This window comes from Amblyomma americanum, chromosome 2 (genome assembly GCF_052857255.1).
Source record: "Amblyomma americanum isolate KBUSLIRL-KWMA chromosome 2, ASM5285725v1, whole genome shotgun sequence".
NCBI classification, from domain to species: domain Eukaryota; kingdom Metazoa; phylum Arthropoda; class Arachnida; order Ixodida; family Ixodidae; genus Amblyomma; species Amblyomma americanum.
The window spans coordinates 95,545,098-95,563,826 of record NC_135498.1 but is presented as its reverse complement, the minus strand read 5'-3'; the positions used below and the strand labels follow the sequence as shown (position 1 = coordinate 95,563,826).

The 18,729-nt window shown below is 53.5% G+C and overlaps 1 protein-coding gene across 1 annotated transcript in view; it reads left to right on the top strand.

Moving 5' to 3' along the window:
- The window catches only part of LOC144119911 (uncharacterized), a 56,742-nt gene extending 39,821 nt beyond the window's left edge, over positions 1 to 16,921 (top strand). The window contains exons 11-12 of the mRNA XM_077652416.1: positions 7,039 to 7,143; positions 16,781 to 16,921. Coding sequence (XP_077508542.1) covers positions 7,039 to 7,143; positions 16,781 to 16,921 — 246 coding nt within the window. The remainder of the gene's footprint in view (positions 1 to 7,038; positions 7,144 to 16,780) is intronic.
- Positions 16,922 to 18,729: the final 1,808 nt, after the last annotated feature.

Below are 18,729 nucleotides of genomic sequence, written 5' to 3'. Positions count from 1 at the left end.
GGTGTGGTCGTCGACGCGGTCGATGGCGGGGTCCGCGGTGGGATCTTCTTTGAGGTCGGCGGTGTGATCGTCTTTGAGGTCGGCGGGTGGTGTCGTCGGCGTTCGGGTCGTCGCAAAAAGTCGTTGGATAGAGGCTGTTCACTCTCTGCGGCAGCGGCGGTCCTACCCCCGGAGTAATAATAATAATAATAATTGGTTTTAGGGGAAAGGAAATGGCGCAGTATCTGTCTCATATATCGTTGGACACCTGAACCGCGCCGTAAGGGAAGGGTAAAGGAGGGAGTGAAAGAAGAAAGGAAGGAAGAGGTGCCGTAGTGGAGGGCTCCGGAATAATTTCGACCACCTGGGGATCTTTAACGTGCACTGACATCGCACAGCACACGGGCGCCTTGGCGTTTTTCCTCCATAAAAACGCAGCCGCCGCGGTCGGGTTGGAACCCGGGTACTCCGGATCAGTAGTCGAGCGCCCTAACCACTGAGCCACCGCGGCGGGGCACCCCCGGAGGACGCCGTCTTCAGTTTTCTCGGCGGGGAGACGTGCCTCTGAATTGGCCAGAGGATGATGCGTGACTGGGTGAAGGAACCGGTCTGGGAGACGGTGACCTAGACTGACGTCGTTGAGGCGTTGAGGGCAGCACATGATCGGCCAGGTACTGTTCAATGTCTCGCAGTCTCTCACCATAGCGCGGTCGAGGTGCGCTCGGTGGAAATCCTCTTAATCCCATCCGCCGGTATGGGCAGTTGCGGAGGACATGGCCGGCTCCCCGCAGTGGTAGCATAGTGGCCGGTTGTTGGGTGTGCGCCAAACGTCCGCTTTTCGAACAGGGCGCGGGTCACGCAGCTTGACGGGGGGAAGGTGCCCCTGCGTTGGTTCGGCAGCAGGGCGGAATGCATGTGGCACTGGCGCAGGTCTCCGCAGGAGCTCATGATGTACGGCTCCGGCTGCGGTGTCCGTAGGGCTTCGCTGTATCTCACGATGTACGGCTCCGGCTGTGGTGCCGGTGGTGGCTGGACCGTTCGCCGAATTCCGTCCCGGACGGCATCGTCAGGGGGAGCATCTAAGCGGAGGTTGCGCAGTTCTTCGCGAACCACACTCCGCACAAGTTCCCGAAGCGCCCCGTCTCCGACGACTGGCAGTGACGCACAATAGTTGGTGGCAGCAACACTTCCTTCACGACGGTACTGCGCACTGCGTTTCTGCAAGGAACGTTCCATGCCCATGGCTTCTTTGGCGAAGTCAGCGACGGTTCTTGGAGGGTCGCGTATGAGGCCAGCGAAGAGCTGTTCCTTCACACCACGCATGAGGTGGCGCACCTTCGTAGCCTCGGGCATGGCAGGGTCAGCCCGATTGAAGAGACGTGCCATATCTTCGATAAACATGGCGACGCTTTCGTCCGACTGCTGTGACCTGGAGCGAATGGCGATTTCGCCGTTTTACTTTGCGTGCGTTTGTGCTGAAGGTAGCGAGCAACTCACGACGGAATGCTTCCCTGTTGGTAAAGGATGCCTCATGGTTCTCGAACCATGTCTTCGCCGAGTATTGGAACGCGAATTACACGTTTCGTAGTTTTCGGTCGTCGTCCCACTGGTTAAAAGTGTGGCCACACGGTCAAAGCTGGACAACCAGTCCTCGACATCCTCAAACCGATCGCCGTGAAAGGATGGTGGCGAGTGAGGTGTGAGGACTACAGCCGGCGGGACAGTGCCGGAAGGCTGACCGGTCTGACTGCCAGTAGCGGACGTCATGGTACGCACTGACCTCGTCAGTGGCTGACACTCAGGTAGCAGGCCTCGCAGACAGCGGTACGCTTTGTGGACAGGTGTTGTTTCCAAGCGTCGCTGATGAGCGTCAGAATTGCCCTCGGGGTGAGCGTTCATGGGACGATACCCAGCGGCTCCATCGAAATGTCGCCGACAAACGTAGGGCGACACAAAACGGGCTTTTAATCGGATGGCCATGAATAAAAGCAGCGCACGTCCGAGCGGAATCGTCGCCTCCCTCGCTCCCACACGAGCCCAGTCATGTCGCTCGGCCGCATGGCGGCGCTCGCAGAATGTGAGCAGTGTGGCAATATGATTAATCGGTGACGCTTACCTTTTTTCGCCGTAATGCCATACTCGACAATAATAATTGGTTTGGGGGGAAAGGAAATGGCACAGTATCTCTCATATATCGTTGGACATCTGAACCGCGCCGTAAGGGAAGGGATAAAGGAGGGAGTGAAAGAAGAAAGAAGAGGTGCCGTAGTGGAGGGCTCCGGAATAATTTCGACCACCTGGGGATCCTTAACGTGCACTGACATCGCACAGCACACGGGCGCCTTAGCGTTTTTCCTCCATAAAAACGCAGCCGCCGCGGTCGGGTTCGAAATTGAGAATTTACCTGTTATGAAGTGCGCGCCACATACTTGGCGTTAGCGATTCTCGCGATCGAAGTTTGGCACGTTTAATGTGCGCCGCTCGCAAGCTCCGTCGATATGTCCAGCGCCTCTTAGTTTGCTTGCACACGCAAGAAGTTTCCTTCCGCGGCTACCGCTGTATGCGCTTGAAAAGCCCGAATGCCTCGCGCACTGCCGTACTAAAAGATGCGCGATGCATGCTGCGGAAACTGGTGGTCCATAAACACGGCGTAAGAATATCCCAGGATTCCTTGCACTGACGTCAGTGCAAGCTATGTATGAGTTACCACAACTTCACGGAAATTTTAAACCTTTACCGTGGCGCAGGCGACGCACTGATTCTCCTGCTTAACAAGTTGGGATCGCTTCGTGGAAGAGATCTGTAACTGCTTAGGGTATACCGTTGCAAAAGGAAAAGCGCTTAACCATCTTTGCTCCAGACAGTGCATGCAAGTGCCTTGTGAAACGTCCACTACATACATAGAGGAGATATTGAAGTTCTGCATAGTGGTTTAATCCACGGATGTCCGAAGAAAACCGCGTTGGCCAACTCTCAAAGGGCATCGCAAAAGGACGTCTACAGTTTTCTTATTAGCAAAAACAACTTGGACTCTGCCACGGACCTCACCAAGCACTGCCGCACATTTGAAATACTCCGAAGTTCGGCCGACTGCTTAACGTCACCGCTATAGCTAGCTTGGATTTCCATGAGCCTGTGACTCTTCCTGACGTCATTCGTGAAATTGTTCGTGACGAACTCTCCCGGCATCAAGATCTTGGGTGCTGCAGTGAAGTTCCGTATGAGAGCTGCTAACTGCAGGCAGCTCCGGCACAGCGCGCCTCTCCTTAGAGTTTGTCCAGTCACGCCCCTACCTGTGAACCTCGCATCGATTACAACTATGCTGCTCGGATCACCCATCCCTATTCCAGTGTGCCAGCTCGTCCGCAACGCCACCAGCTTCAGGTGTACGATGGCCGTTTCGACACTGGCTACGAGGAGTGTTATTCCTAGTGTCATCGCGATCCACCAGTTTGTTACCGATGTCACATACCCAGATTCTTCCATCGCCGGGGACAGATTTCCCGTTACCAGCACCAATGGCCGAACCCTCGCCCGAGTTTAAATACGCTTGTTCATGAGCTTATCTTTACATCTTCTGGGCACCGATCCAGTTACGCTACACACCCCCACGGAACGACACCCCTGCATCTCACCGAAGCCTTACACCCTCCCTCGTAACGCTCTCACCGCTCGCCCTCTACCCGACCTCGTTCACCATCGCCACCGGGAAACTATAGCGGGTGCGGCCGATGGAGGTGCCATTGCAGTTTCGTCAATATTGCCAATACCTCTGGCCATCATTATGTTGAAGAACCATCCTGCCGCTGCCAAATCGTTAACAGCCATCGCAAGGCACTGTTAAGTGATTTAGGACTCCTACAGGACGGCCCCGTGCACCTGGAGCATGACCCTGGAGGGATACGGCTTCGGGTGCGCGCGAGACAAAAGCATTATTATAGTTTTCCTTAGAGGCACGGGTTTGGTGAACACTCTTTGACAATCGTGTGAGTGCGTGAGTGTTGAGTATGCTCGATTTAACCATTCGCTCTTTCTTTTTCCTTTTTCCTCTCTTTTTCACCCTCCCCTTCGCTAATCGTCTTCTCTTCTTTTACCCTCACCTGGAGTAGCATGCCAGGCCAACAGCCAGGCGGACCTGTCCTGTTTCATTAAAGTATCTCTCTCTCGACTTGAAGTGTTTTTGATGGTATTTGTGTCATGACCTGAGTGGACTCTGGTGGCACAGTGTCCATGATGAGTTTAGCTTTCAAGAAACGTCTCCGTCTTAAAATAATGTTCGGTTGGGATAGCGCTGCGGTATTCCTTGGAATGGGGGAGAATGATTGTTTCCGCTTGGTATTTGTTTTGTAAATGTAGTGATCACTGGCCACGTGTTCCGAACTGAATTCACGGTGCTCCCTCGCTCTATGCACACATCATCCTAGATACTGACTCTTTGCACCATTGCGGCGCCACTCTCGACTTCTGCAGCGACGACAAAGTGCCTGTCTTCGGTCGGCTCTCATCGAAGACTCGCCGCTGGATCCCCAAGCGTTTTCTGTCTCCGCATACATCGTCGCTCCAGCGATGTCCGCCATATTAGTTCGAGCACAGTTTCCGATGCCTTCGACGCTGTTGTTCGACCCTGCTTCTCTTACCTGCGCAAAGAAAAGAGTGCTGGTGCCCCACTCCAGTTGGGCCAGGCCAGTCTTTGGACTGGTAATCATTCCACCGAACTTGCAGTATTGCCACGTGGTTTAAAACTCGCCGCCTTTGAAGAATGCCTTTAAATGCCAGTTGCCGCGCTCACTGACAACGTTTCCCGTCCAACAAGACGCCGAGACCTGACCGACTCTCAATTCCTGGCCATAGTCAACAAATTCCTACCCACTAGCGACCGCTTATATTGGTGGCCTTTCTTTTGGAGCATGCGGACGCGTTTGACTTCGCTCGCGACCAGCCACCTCCGATTCCAGCTTCCCGTGCCCATCACATTACCCGCCGCGGTGGCTCACTGGTTAAGGTGCTCGGCTACTGATCCGGAGTTCCCGGGTTTTAATCCCACCAGCGGCGGCCGCGTTTACATGGAGGCGAAACGCAAAAAGGCGCCCGTGATTTCAGTGCTAGTTAAAGATCCCCAGGTGGTCGAAATTGTTCCGGAGAGCTCCAATGCGGCATCTCTTTCTTCCTTTCTTCTTTCATTCCCTCTATCTTTTGCCTTGCGGCACGGTTAAGGTGTCCGCCGAGATAAGTGAGACAGTTACTGCGTCATTTCCTCTCCTCAAAAACCAAGTTAATTTTCTTTCCCATCACATCATAAATACTGCATCTGCACAACCGATTGTACCCGCCGCGGTGGCTCAGTGGTTAGGGCACTCGACTACTGATCCGGAGTTCCCGAGTTCAAACCCGACCGCGGCGGCTGCGTTTTTATGAAGGCAGAACGCTAAGGCGGCCGTGTGCTGTGCGATGTCATTGCACGTTAAAGATCCCCAGGTGGTCGAAATTATTCTGGAGTCCTCCACTACGGCACCTCTTTCTTCCTTTCTTCTTTCACTCCCTCCTTTATCCCTTCCCTTACGGCGCCGTTCAGGTGTCCGATATATGAGACAGATACTGCGCCATTTCCTTTCCCCAAAAAACCAATTATTATTATTCACAAGCGATTGAAATTATTCTGAAGCCCTCCACTACGGCACCTCTTGCTTTCTTCTCTCAGTCCCTCCTTTATCCCTTCCCTTACGGCGCGGTTCAGGCCACCGATATGTGGGACAAATACTGCGCCATTTCCTTTCCCCAAAAAACAATTTTCATTTTCCAACCGATTCGTCAGAAGCCATACCGCTTTGCGCTTTCCGAACGTTAGATAATTGATGAACAAGTCCGTGACATCATCGCCTCGACGCACCAAGATCGGTTCGACCCGCAAGTATAAATAGCCTTTGTAAATAGCACCTGTAAAAATATACATCTCTTTCTCTCAACGGTGAAACATAGTAAGCCGCATCCTCTATACGGGACAAGCCGCCAATAATATTGTCCGCGAGAAATACGAGAACCAACGGAAACCTAGTTGCAAAGGCTCTGTTCGACCTGCCGTATTAAGGGTTGTAGCAACTTGTTGCGGTTGGGCTTCGCGCCGAACGCTTTTAGTTGTGCAGTTGTGCTGGCTTGAACTGTACTTGCGCTTTCTTCGAACAGCATTATGGAGGGCTACGCGAGTTATACGAGGTATAAGAGAAATATTGACTGCGCTCTCGAGCGCAGAAAGGTTGCTGAAAGTTGGTTTTGTTTTCTTTAGACGGCTGGTCGTACCAGATTAATTGTTCTTTATACAAACTAGCTTTTTGCATCATCTTTCCCGCCTCAATATTTCTCGGCGTGTTTCTCCCCGCGTAAGGAACCCACCCCTCAAAATTTTCGTTATATCGTTTCGAAAAAACAGTGCGTTCGTTATACGAGTAAATGCTCTAACAAATGTGCTTCCAGTCATCTAGTAATGCATGCACCATGGACAGCGTGTGCTAAGGAAACGCATGGTGAAATTAAAAATCATTAGACTGTGATTACAAGGGGTGCGAGCTCGAGCCTCTCATCTCCTTACCCTTATCTCCTTCATAAAATAAATACGCTCTATTTTGTGGCACGGAGACAACTGCCACTGTAGCTCAGTTGTTAGAGCAGCGGACGTGACATGCAGAGATCATGGTTATCTTGTCTCCTATGTAAGCTGATACCGAAAAAATAAGAAGTTATCACTAATGCTTTCGTTTGTTTCGTCACCTTCTGGCTTCCATCAATATGCCTGTTGAGGCAGGTGGTTCAGAGAACATTTTCCATTCATCAGTTCTCTCAGTGCCATTAATTCTGAAAGGACTGGCTGCAACAAGGTGCTTTCTGAATGGCTGCCATCGTCAGATACGATCTACTGGCGGCATCACACTACCTTTAGTTTGCGCCCACGAATATTTAGGAGCCTTATGAGGTTAGGCACAACCGGTAATGGCTTCATTATCGCAAAAGCTAAATATATTAAGAGTGCGCTTATTACACGCATGACAGGTAGGCTCTCTTACCCAGGTGTGCCAGTTGGCTGGCTTGATCTACGACAAGCCCTCCATGTCGTACTATCGGAAGGGCAACGACATGCTCAGCATCGACAAGCCAGAGACCCTGGCGAAGAAGGTTCGTACACCCTGTGAGCAAAGCGCATTGTGTGACTGGCAGAAAACCACGCATGTCATGTTTGGCCAACGCGTATAGTTTGTAACAAGTGACCGCCGTTGGACGACAACTCAAAGCTCTTCTTAAATCGCCTTATCATAATTTGTTCGGCAACCACAATGGTCTTGTGGTGCTGCTGAAGTGACTGGCGTCCAGAGCTAAAAATAAAAGTGACATATGTTACACTGACAAACAGAACTTTGAAGTAAATCTGGTGGTTGTGCGATGTATACAGTATATAGTTGTACAGCTATAGTTCGTTATCGCTAGTGACATTTTTGCTGACACAATTAATTACAATGTGGCATTGGAAAAATTTTTGTTCGCTAAATAAATACTTGAAACGCAGTAGTAGTAAGTGGTTTCATTAAAATAATAATAAAAAGGAAGGAAAATATTTTTGCTAACCCCGGCATCTCCCATCGATACTGAAGCATCTGATCTGCGGTAGCGAAAATAAAAGATAGCAGGCAGAATGGAGAAATGAAAAGAAAGAGGTGAGGGGACAGGAAGACAGGATAGGTAATATACACAAACTATTTACACAATAAGAAATGTGTCCAGGTTGTTCGCGTGATTAGTTCATGATGGAGCAATTAAAACACCCACGCAGAGCCCTATGTTGACTATAACGAGAGTGGGGCGTCCAGTTGTTAATCGTCCAGTGTATAAATCGCGAAGCGATCGGTCACTGCGTGTAAATACCTGGCGGAGAACAGACGGGACGTCAAGCCCGTCCGTGCGATGAATGCACAGAGGCTCACCAAGGTTCGCTCACGGGTGCGCGCAGCGCCCTGCGGCCACAATAGCGTCTTTAGGGAGTCTGGTATAGTATGCCGAGAGCCCTATAAGCTGCAAGCATATCGCGACGAGCATCGGCGAACGCGGCACAGTGAAGCAACAGGTGTTCTAGTGTTTCCACTGCACCGCATCCGTCACACACCTCACTAGTCGCGATTCCGTGACGCTCCCGTCGTTCCCCGGGCCACACGCAGCCAATGCGCGCGCGGAGGATAATTACACGTTGCGACTGTGTGAGTGCGCGACAGCCGGTGACACTGTCGATGCGCTCACCTCCCGCGATGCCTGGGTCGGGGTGCTGCTTTCGGAGATGGTCGTGAATGGCCGCACGCACGTCCTCCAGCGCAAAGGGCAGATCGCTGGCAGGTAGTTGGTGTGCAGCGGTCGCGAGGTCGTCAGCTTCTTCGTTGCCGGCGATGCCGCAGTGACCGGGCACCCATTGTGCACGCACGGCACAACCTCTCTGCGCGAGGCGCTCGATGCGCGAGCGAATTTCCCGCACTAGCGGGGTACCGCTGCCGTTAGATTGCAGGCGGCTGAGGGCGGCGCGGGAGTCGCACAGCAGAGCACTCCTGGGCGGCGGAGGGCCGAGGGTGAGCAGCAGGTCCAGCCCGAGCCGGATCCCCATCAATTCCGCCGTGGTGGAAGAGCTCAGGAAGGATGCGTGTTGCTGGCTGTGCAGTCGCAGGGCGGGGATGGTGGCCGCCGCAGCAAGGGAGCAGCTGTCGCGGGCCACTGAGCCGTCGGTGTACACGAGGAGATGGTCCTCGAGCTCCTCGTGTATGACTGCTCTGGCAAGCTGCCGCACCGAGGGGCGTGCTCCGCTTTCCCGCAATGCCGACGACCTCTCGCTGTACCTCCGAGGCAGCAGGACAGGGCGCGCAGGAGCCGTAATGGGTGGCCCTTGAGTTAATTGTATTGCTCATTCTCGAGCAGCGCCGCGCCAATTCGTGAGCGCGGGTGCGAGCGCAGACGCTGAAGCAGCGAACCGCCGTCCGGTGCGCGGTGAAGCCAGTCGATGTGATTCAGTGCCCTGAGCGCTGCTTTGAGATCAAGTGGCCACGCTCCTGCCTCGGGCAACGCTGCGGCGCACTGCGAGTTTTTGGGCAGGAATAGGCACACGCCAGGGACTGCGGTGCTGGAGCTCGAGCTTCTTCCAGCACGGCTTGCGCATCGTGACGAGCGGCAGCGCATACAGCACCGCCCCCAAAGCTACGGCATTGTATAGCCGCAGCGCGGCTTGCTGGGAGATGCCCTGGCCTCGAGCGGTGTGCTTGTGCACGGCGGCGGTGTTCCTCTTCATCTGCAGACAGGCCTTCGTCGCCGCGGGGCGGAAGGAAAGGCGCCAGTCGATGTCCAGGCCAAGGTACAGCACCGATTTACGCCAAAGAATCAGAGTCCCGTCCAGTGACAGTGGAGCAAGGTGTGCGCGCTAGCGCGAAACGCAGGCCCTGGCCACCGATTTGTCCGCGCTCAGCGACAGACCAAGGCCGTGCAAGCTGGAGTCGATTGCGGTCAGAGCTCCCTGAAGGCACCCCCGCACGCGGAGCGCCTCGCCCGGTGGTCCCCAGCACCACAGAGCTATGTCGTTCCTCTGCATGTATGGACATGTACACATGGGGAGGGAGGCCGGCACCACCGACATGGCCACATTACACAGAAATGGTGATAAGAAAGAGCCCTGCGGCACGCGCAAGTCCACCGAACGAGGCTCGGAGAGCTTACCCCCTACTCGTACGTGCATGGTGCGCCCGCTCAGGAAGCCGTGAACGTATCGCAAAAGGCACCCGCTCACACCGGCCCCCTCAAGCACCGCGGGAATTGGTGCGCGGTGAATGTTGTCAAAAGCGCCCGAGACGTCCAGTATAGTAGCAGCAGCGCAACCTGGCCTGCCGCCCTGGCGTGCTCTAGCGCTGTAACAACGTCCGATATAGAATCAGCCGTGCACCGCATCCTATGGAAACCCGTCTGCCGCTCGTCAAACAAATCAGCCTCCGCAGCCCGCTCGTTCAGACGCTGCAATGCCATATGCTCCATGAGCTTACCTGCATGCCGCCGATGTTAATGTCACTGGCCGGTATCCGCTCAGCTCCGTAGGTGGGCGCCCTGGCTTTCGGATGAGACAGACGACCGTGGTTCGCCAATCCTCCTGTAGCTCTTCACGTTCCCGCACTAGGTTGATCTGCTGCAGGAGGATCTGTCGTTGCTCCGCATCCAGGTTTCGCAGCATCTGATATGTCACCCCGTCCAGTCCGGGTGCCGAGCGGCGGCGGCAGCGCTGCAGCACATTGTTCAGTTCCTCCGCGGTGAAATGCGCATCACATGGACCTTCCGAGGCGACGGGAGAGGGACTGGCGTCACTTCTGGGGCTCTCAGGAGCAGGTATGTTAGCTGCGTATGCGAGGCTGGGCGGCGCGAACCGGTCGGCCAACCGCTCTGCCAGCTCTTCAAAGCTAAGCCCGTTGGAGATTGCGAGGGCGGCCAGTGGTTGTCGGTTTGCCTGTGGTTCGGTGATGAGCTTCAGGATGTGAAACCGCCTCTACGAGCTGACGTCTTCCTCCATCCTTTGGCATAGTGAAGCCCACTGCCGGCGGTATAAATTGTTGGCGTCGCGGCGCGCTGCCCCGTCCAGGTGGTTGTAAATTGTCCAGTCGGCGGCTCTGTCGCTCCGTCGCGCCCTTCGCTCTGCGCGATCTCTCTTCTGGCGCAGTTCGAGCAGTTTGTTGTCAGGGGCTGCCCGCCCTCACCTCTGCTCTCCGGGTGGTTGCGAAGGCGCTTCGGACTAGACTTGAAAAGAAATCTGCGCCAGTGGCCGCCGCCTCGTCGACCGCCCGACTGAACGCACTCCGGTTGGTACTGGAGTAGGCACTTTTGGGGCGCGCCTCCAACGCAGTGGGTTCGATTAGGATGGAGTAATAATCTGAGCCCCATAGAGATGGTGATCGGCGCCATGTCGCCTCGATGCCTGTGGATGCGAAGGCAACGTCGATGCAGGAGCTGGGGGTTCCGCGTCGTCGAAAGGTCGGCTCGCAGGTGTTCAAGGGGGTGAGACCCAGCTGCGTTGCTGCGTCGTGCAGGTCGTCCCCACGCGCGGAGTCGCACGCACTAAAAAAATCACCACGGCGTTAAAATCACCTCAGGTGATTTGGCGCGGGGCACAGCACGAAGACTGCACGAAAACACAGCGCGTTCCACGCGACAGCTGGACGCACATAAGCACTTGCCACCGACGTGTCGACACCACCGACGCGCACTATCACCACCACGCACTCCTTGGCGTCAGATGTCGCCGCCGCCGAGCCGACAAAGGTGTACTGGACGTCCTGCCGCACTTATATCGCGCACCATGATTTCCCGGCGTGATGAGATGTGTCACAACAGGGCACTGCGGCACAGGTGGGTTCCTCGCACGTGGTGGCTGAGTGGTAGCCAATGTAGCCAGATAGCCGCATCTGGGGCTCCACGTCATGTGAACGTACGCACGTACGTCTCCTGCAGAGCGATAATTTCCGGGGAATCCTCTGCGATGCGAACTCGCATTTCGGAGTACCGCGCCGCAAGTGAGCGCACGTTCCACTGCAGGATGGATGGCATGCGGGAGGGAGTCCGGCGGCTAGCCATCATGCTGGCTTATCTATGCGGGGGCACCTGCTGCTTCTAAGCAGGCCCGGTGTCCATCGGTGCCCTAGCTGCGGGAAAAGTGCGCCGAGGGCACGCAGCGCCTGCTTTAGGCGCGCGATCTCCGCTTCCCGAGCGTCAGGGGGCTGGCCATGAGAAGCGGCCGCAGGCTCAGGCCACGTTGCACGGGACGCCGAGCAACCGGATCGCCGCTGCCGCTGCCGGCGCGGCCGTCGCTTCGGTTGCTGCTGCTGCTGGGGTGTTCCCCTGACGACTTGCGCATAAGAAAGCGCGCGCGGCGCCTGCTGATGTTGCTGGGCTGGGGCCGCTGTTTCAGCCTGGACGACGGCTCGGACAACCCGCCTGGACATCGGTGCCATGGATGTGGCCATTAAAGTTTCCACGTGGCGCTCTCGCTGCCAGTGGGGCACGCGGGGTCAATGGCAGCGTGCTGCCCCCCCCCCTCCACAGTTAATGCAGCGGGGATTGCTAGCGCAAGTACCAGGCTCGTGCGGCCCGCCGCAGCGCTTGCATCGGGCAGGAGCTCGACACACCTCAATGGCATGCCCTAGTCTGGCGCACTTGGCACACTGGAGCGGCCGGGGACGTCAGGGGCAGACGGCGAGCCTGCGTTTCAATATGGTGATGAACGCCGGGGGTGTCGGCGCCGCTAAACGGAGAGCGAGTGTGCTGCCCGACAGCAACGCCGAGATTATCGGCACCGTTGACTCCGCCGCTGCTAGCAGCGCCTCCGCCGTCCTGCGCCCGTCCACACCGAAGACCAGGCCGGAGCTTTGGTTCCGAGGAGGGGCTCCTTGGCGCAGACCGGCATGCCGCGGATGATGGCTGTGGCTAGCAGTGGCTAGCAGGGCCTGGAGAGCATCGCTGCTCCCCGCGTCCACTGCCACCACATTCCGCCGCGTGTTTACCCGGACGGCGAGGAAGCCCGGACGGGGCCCGATCTCCTAGGCCAGCTCCCAGCCCTGTTCCCTGGTGAAGGCGGTGCCTCGGTTCGCCAGCCGAAACAGCACTGTTCCCACCAGGCTGGACGGGACCTCCACGGCAGCCACGGCGCGCTCCAGGGCAGCTCTGTGACGCCGCTGCGCCTTGGTAGTGATGCTGGGCCACGGGACCAGGCTGGCCCCAGCATCAGCTTCGCCGCTGTCTGCGGCGTATTACTGCGGCGCGCCGCAGATTTGGTCGCGCTCGCTGCGAGCAGACGACGCTCTAGCAACCGCCTGGTCTCGTGAGATGGTATTTGGCGAGGTCGCGCCCGATTTTCCTCCGGACGCCGTCGCCCCAGCAGCAGCAACCGCAGCAGCAGCAGCAGCAGCAGCAGCAGCAGCAGGCTGAGGAGGAGGGCTCCATGGGGTTGCTGCGAAAGAGTCAGTCTACTAACATTGGGCCCTCCTCCCTCGAGTGTCAAGGAAGAGGGAACAATGACGGTGGAGGGGGGGGGGGGGGGGCTCATGCTTCCTGCTTGGCCACCGCGATGTCCCTGTTGGTCTCCTCGTCCACCTCCTCCTCGAATCCCGTTGAGCGCCACTGTTTCCTGAGAACAGACTCGTCCATTGGGGTGCACGTGTTCTCCTCGGCTGCAGGTGTCTATGGTGAGCCCGCAGCAGCAGCATCAGGGGGAGAGGGCATCAGAGCCGGTTCCCCAGGAGTAGCCATGGCGGCGGGAAGTGCAGCGGTGGCCAGCAATGGCGGGCAGGAGCCGCCATGGAGTCCTGCGTCTGGTGAGCAAGCGCCATGGCATCTCTCAGGGCTAGAACGCGTGGGTCCGTCGGCGACACGTCCAAGGCCCCGATGACGGACTCGAGCTTCGCCGAGGTGGTGATGAGCGCCGCCGTCAGGCACCTCACCGTGTCCCGCAGATCAGCGATCTCGGCCTGCATTCGCCGAATGGTTCTAGATGATCTTGCCCTGGGCGTCGCTCATCTCCGTGAGCGTGAGCATGAGCGTGAGAGTGAGCGGCCTGCCCTGCGTTGCTCATCGTCACCGCCGAACGCAGGCTGTCGCTCGTTCTCGGTGCCTGCGGCCTCCATGGGGAGGCCCTGCAGCGCCGCGAAGGCCTAGTCCCAGCGTCCAAAGGAGCGGAGAGGTAAGAAACACGTCCGCTCGCTTCGAGCGCCCGCCGAAGAATGGCGCGCACACCGTGTTTTCGACCAAGATTGTTCCCTGCACCAACATCCAGCTTCGTATTTTTTCGGTGCATTTTCTGCCAAATCACTCGCATTGGAAGCTAAAACTATAGGAGAGGTTTAGCGCTTGTTAAACCTAGTGATACGAGCGAAAGCTCTGTTAAGCATAATTACGCATGGTCTGGCGCCGGAGTCAGTCCGGCGCGCCCTTCATCCATGGCGAGAGTGAGCGGCTGAGCGCCAGGGAAGCAGCTGTTATACACGCGCTAGTCACGTGTTACAGTAGCGGCGAGGCTCCGAGCGAGCGCAGCTGCGGCGCCTTTCCACACCGAGACACGTGGTATGACATTTGCCACACCTCCGCTCCGCCAGCTCAAGGTCAAATGTGCACCAAACTTGACCTTGGGAGTTGTAGTGCGAATAGTAGAGCTTTCGCTCTAAAACTGCAATGCATCGCGTCATCTTTATACATGGCATGAAAAATGCGCGGCAATGCTTTCGCAATGATCGTTTTCCATGCTTTCATGAGCGAGCGCAAGTCAATCGCAGAGAAGAAACGGTTCTGGTCGTTACGCTCGATGCACCAGCTTTGGGCGTCGACTCCACGCGAAAATAGATCCCGTGACTTTTGGTCCAATGTTAAGGCGGAGTAGATTTAAAATAAAAAAGCAGTTTCTTAGTACTTGAGTGGAACGGTAATGAGCAATTGCTCCTTTACTACAAATCTACTTCACCTTGAGGGTTTCCCATTAAAACATTGGACCAACACAGTTATCACTTGAAGTAACTAATCAATTTGCTCTCGCCCTACCATATGGCAGCCGTCCCGCTTAATTCAGTAGGTAGAGCGACTGCCCCGGTCAACCTGTGGTCTCGGGTTCGAACCCCAGACAAGGGCGAATTTCTTTAAACACGTAGTTTCTGTGGAGGCTGTATAGCTTTCTTTTGTAGTCGTATGGCTGCACTTCAGTGGATGCCAGTGAGTAATTACTCCTTTATTTTACTTCTACTTTGCGGCTTGACTGAAAAGAAAAATATCCTCCGCCCGGATAATCACTAATATTTGGAAAGCGTACTCTCAAGTATAGTGTTGTCGGACCGGATGACTGATTAGCTACTGCATTCTGGTGCTGCAGGAGGTTGGCGGGCACCAGCCCGGCCACGACAGCTTCTTTTTGTTGGGAGCGAAATGCGGATTGAAGTATTGTAGTTTAAGAGCATGTTGCAGTGTGCCCTTAACATTAAATAAATAAGTAAATGGCTGTATTTTGAAGAGGCAGGCTATGTAAACACGCTGGCTCTCAGAATCGGTGAACGCCCTCTCTTTCGCTGACTTTATGCTAGCGTGATTGGCGTCTACCGACGTTAAAGATCCCCAGGTGGTCGAAATTTTTCCGGAGCCCTCCACTACGGCACCTCTTTCTTCTTTCTTTCACTCCCTCTTTTATTCCTTTCCTTACGGCGTGGCTCAGGTGTAAAACGATGTATGAGACAGATACTGCGCCATTTCCTTTCCCCAAAAACGAATTATTATTATTATTATTATTATTATTATTATTATTATTATTATTATTATTATTATTATTTGTTTAATTCTCTTTGTCCTCACCTAGATATATTCGAAAATTCTCTCCCTTCCTTTATATTGGATGTCCGTGACGTTCCCCTTTGAGCACTCTTTTTCTCATACATAACTTCCCCTTTCATGCATTTTGTCTTTACTACACTTGTGCGTTTGCACCGGTATTATATTGTTTTTTCTCTCCTTAATTGTTCATCACGTGTACTTGTTTTCATTAATATTATTTCTTTAATACTGTATACTCACGCCTGATTGACTGTAACGCGTTCACTAATTACGTTTCTTATTGTGTATGATTGTATTTCTAGTTTGTATTTCAGAGGTTTCATATTCGTTCATATTAGTATTGGCTTTATTCTTGTTTGTATTTTGCTATATGCTGTACTTGGCTGTTATCGGTCGTTCATTCTCTTTGTTTATTGTTTCATTAGTTATTTATATGTCTGTTGCCTGTTCTAGCTGTTTTCATTTACCGCTGTTATCGCTGTTTTCTTGTTTTCGCTTTTTTGCTTCATGCTTGCTGTCACGCCTAGTTTATATGTCTTTCTATCGCCCTGACTGCTGCATTACCTCCCCTGAGTGTCTTCCTTTGTAGTGAAATAAATTTACATTTTGTGCGTGTGAATGGTGTACCAGCACCAAGACCTTTGGGTTGTTCCTGGGCACCGAAAAATAAAGATTGATTGATTGATTGATTATTATTATTATTATTATTATTATTATTATTATTATTATTATTATTATTATTATTATTATTATTATTATTATTATTATTATTATTATTATTATTATTATTATTATTATTATAAACCCATCCCCCTCCTTTTCTGTTTTGTACTACCCAGTCGCGCGATATAGGCAACAAAAGAATTTCAAAACGGCTTATATCAAAACGATGATCATAGGCGCAGTTGAAGACAGGTGGCAGAAACGAGTATTTTTCCTTAGCAGCGAACCACTGTTATGAGATGCCAGCACTTATTAAGCTATAGATATAATAGGTCGTCTTTACATATTTGTTAACACCCACCACTGTGGCTGTGGTTTGGGCGCTCAGATACTGAGCCAGAGGACAAGGCTTCAAACTCGGCCGCTGCGGCCGATTTTCATTGGAGGCGAAACGCAAAAGCGTGCCTGTGTGCTTTGCAATGTCAGCTCACGTTAATGACCCTCAGGTGGCCTAAATTAGGCGCACTCCACTACGGCGTCCCTCATGACCCATACGCCGTTTAGGGGCATAAAATCCCGCAATTTGCTATTTTTTTTTGCACATTCCTTACCGTTGTGCCTATGGCGTTTCAACTTCGAAACAGCCACGTTAAACGTCTCGTGCTTCGTTCAAATTTGATAGGTTTTCTCCTTTGTATTTTAACACATGGTGAACAACAAGAGCGCAAAGTGAGGGACTAGAGTGGTTTCTAATACGAAATCTTATTACACCTATTTAATACAGGTCAAGACTCTCCTCAAGGCCAACCCGGACATCTGCGTAGGCGCATACGATGTGCAGTTCGACGACTGCAATATAACGGAATCCATCCCTCTGACGAAGACCACCTTTAGGGTTTTCAATAAAGAGCTACGACGCCGCTAATGTGGACTTGTGCTTGCAACCTAATGCATAGCAGTTAAAACACCTAGTATTCGAATGCCAAGACTACCCACCTATACTGTACGAACTCGTTGCTTCCAGGATAGGTGCCTTATGAGCGCATCGCTACTCGGTCGCGACCGTTAGAGCGGGTGTGAGCAATAGTTGAAAAAAAAATTCAAAATATGTGCGATGTTTAACTGTCGGGGATTTTACTATTGACTACCTTTAGCTGAATGCGAAAAGGGCGACCGGTAACTGGTGGCAAGCCACAGGCCGGAACACATTCATTTTGAGATATTTTTTTTAAAATAGAATCTGTGGCCAGTTACGGCTCTTACTCCGTCCCCTAGCGTTTTCTTCCCCGCGATGCGTCCTCTTTAGTTACCATAAGCACTGTACCTTAGCTAGGGAGCGCGCCTGCACCGTGACATCACGAGCGCCTAGCTTCGGGATCCTCCCCCGCGGGGCCTGGAACACCTTACCACTTGGGAGGCTTGGGAGACCCTACTGCGCTCCGAGGACCCGGCCAAACAAGCCATCGCCACAGGCCGGGCTGCCAGCGTCATGAGCCTCCGGCACATGAACGTTTGAGTGCAGTGGGGCCGTGCGGGGGCCCAAGGATCTGTGCGTCCTAAACTCCCCTGGATGTAATAAAGTTTACACCACCACCTAGCTTCGGCGAACATTAGCTCGCAACCTTGCTGATGAGTCGGATGACATCGATTCCTTAGCGTATTTATTTTTGCTAGCTGGCGTTGGTGTTGTTATTGCTGCGGGCGCGAGGGAGAGCTCTCTCTTCGGCTCAGGAAGTCGTCGCGTGGAGTTTGCAGTCAAGCTGGATCAATGACGTGAATTCTCCCCGCCAGACTATTATCCGCCCCTGCTGCCATGCCTACACAATTAACAGCATTTTGCTGGCAGCAGTAGTCCTGCTTCTTTGGCGCACACTGACAAATCCATCTAGGCGATGAGTGGTAGCAGTACTGTTCAGACCAACCTCCATCAGCTACTTCTCACCAGCATACCATCACTAATATGCGCGCCGGTTTGGGCGTCACTGTACAGCACACTTTGTCAGACAAGGCTGCTAAAGAACTGATTGGATGCTCCACATGCGCGGTTATTTCGTCTCATCACGCGTTTACGAAGTGCCTTTTTGGTTACACAGACTCGATGTTTACTGAAGCTCCAACTTCAGTTTTCAGCGGATTAAGCCGTTGATTAACGTATTTAGCTCAATTCCTCATGACCATGTGTCTGCGCTCACGGCTGAGAATCCGAAACTGAGGCATGCAGCGCTAAGCAGGCCGCTCTGCCGACTGCTATATCAAGCACAGCCCTTCTTCCTATCCTACCTTCCAAGCGCTGCTCTATCGCTGCTGTATCGGCGCTGCTGTATCGTTGGCACCAAATTAGGCTACATTCTACATGATTTACTCTCTATATCTGCCCCTTTGTAGTTCTTTTTTTTTTGCATACCAGACCGGGTTTGATCATTCATTTGCTACCTCTTGTAAATCAAGACACACTGAATTTCGTAACTTAAAAAAAAAATTAGCAGTGATTGAACGCGGTTGAACCAAGTTTGTCGAGCGATTGCTCGGTTTTGCTTTGTTTGTCAAAGGATGAGACCATTCGTCTGCAGAGATTTTGCTTTTTTCTTCGTAGCTATAGACTCTCGCTGTATCTCTCGCCGAACTCGCTGCTGTTCGCGCCATCGATAGTATCGAGAGGCGCTGTTCGCTCCGGCAGACGTGAAAGGCGCGCCATTGGCCACACATATTTCTTGCTCCTTCGCGCGTGCGCCG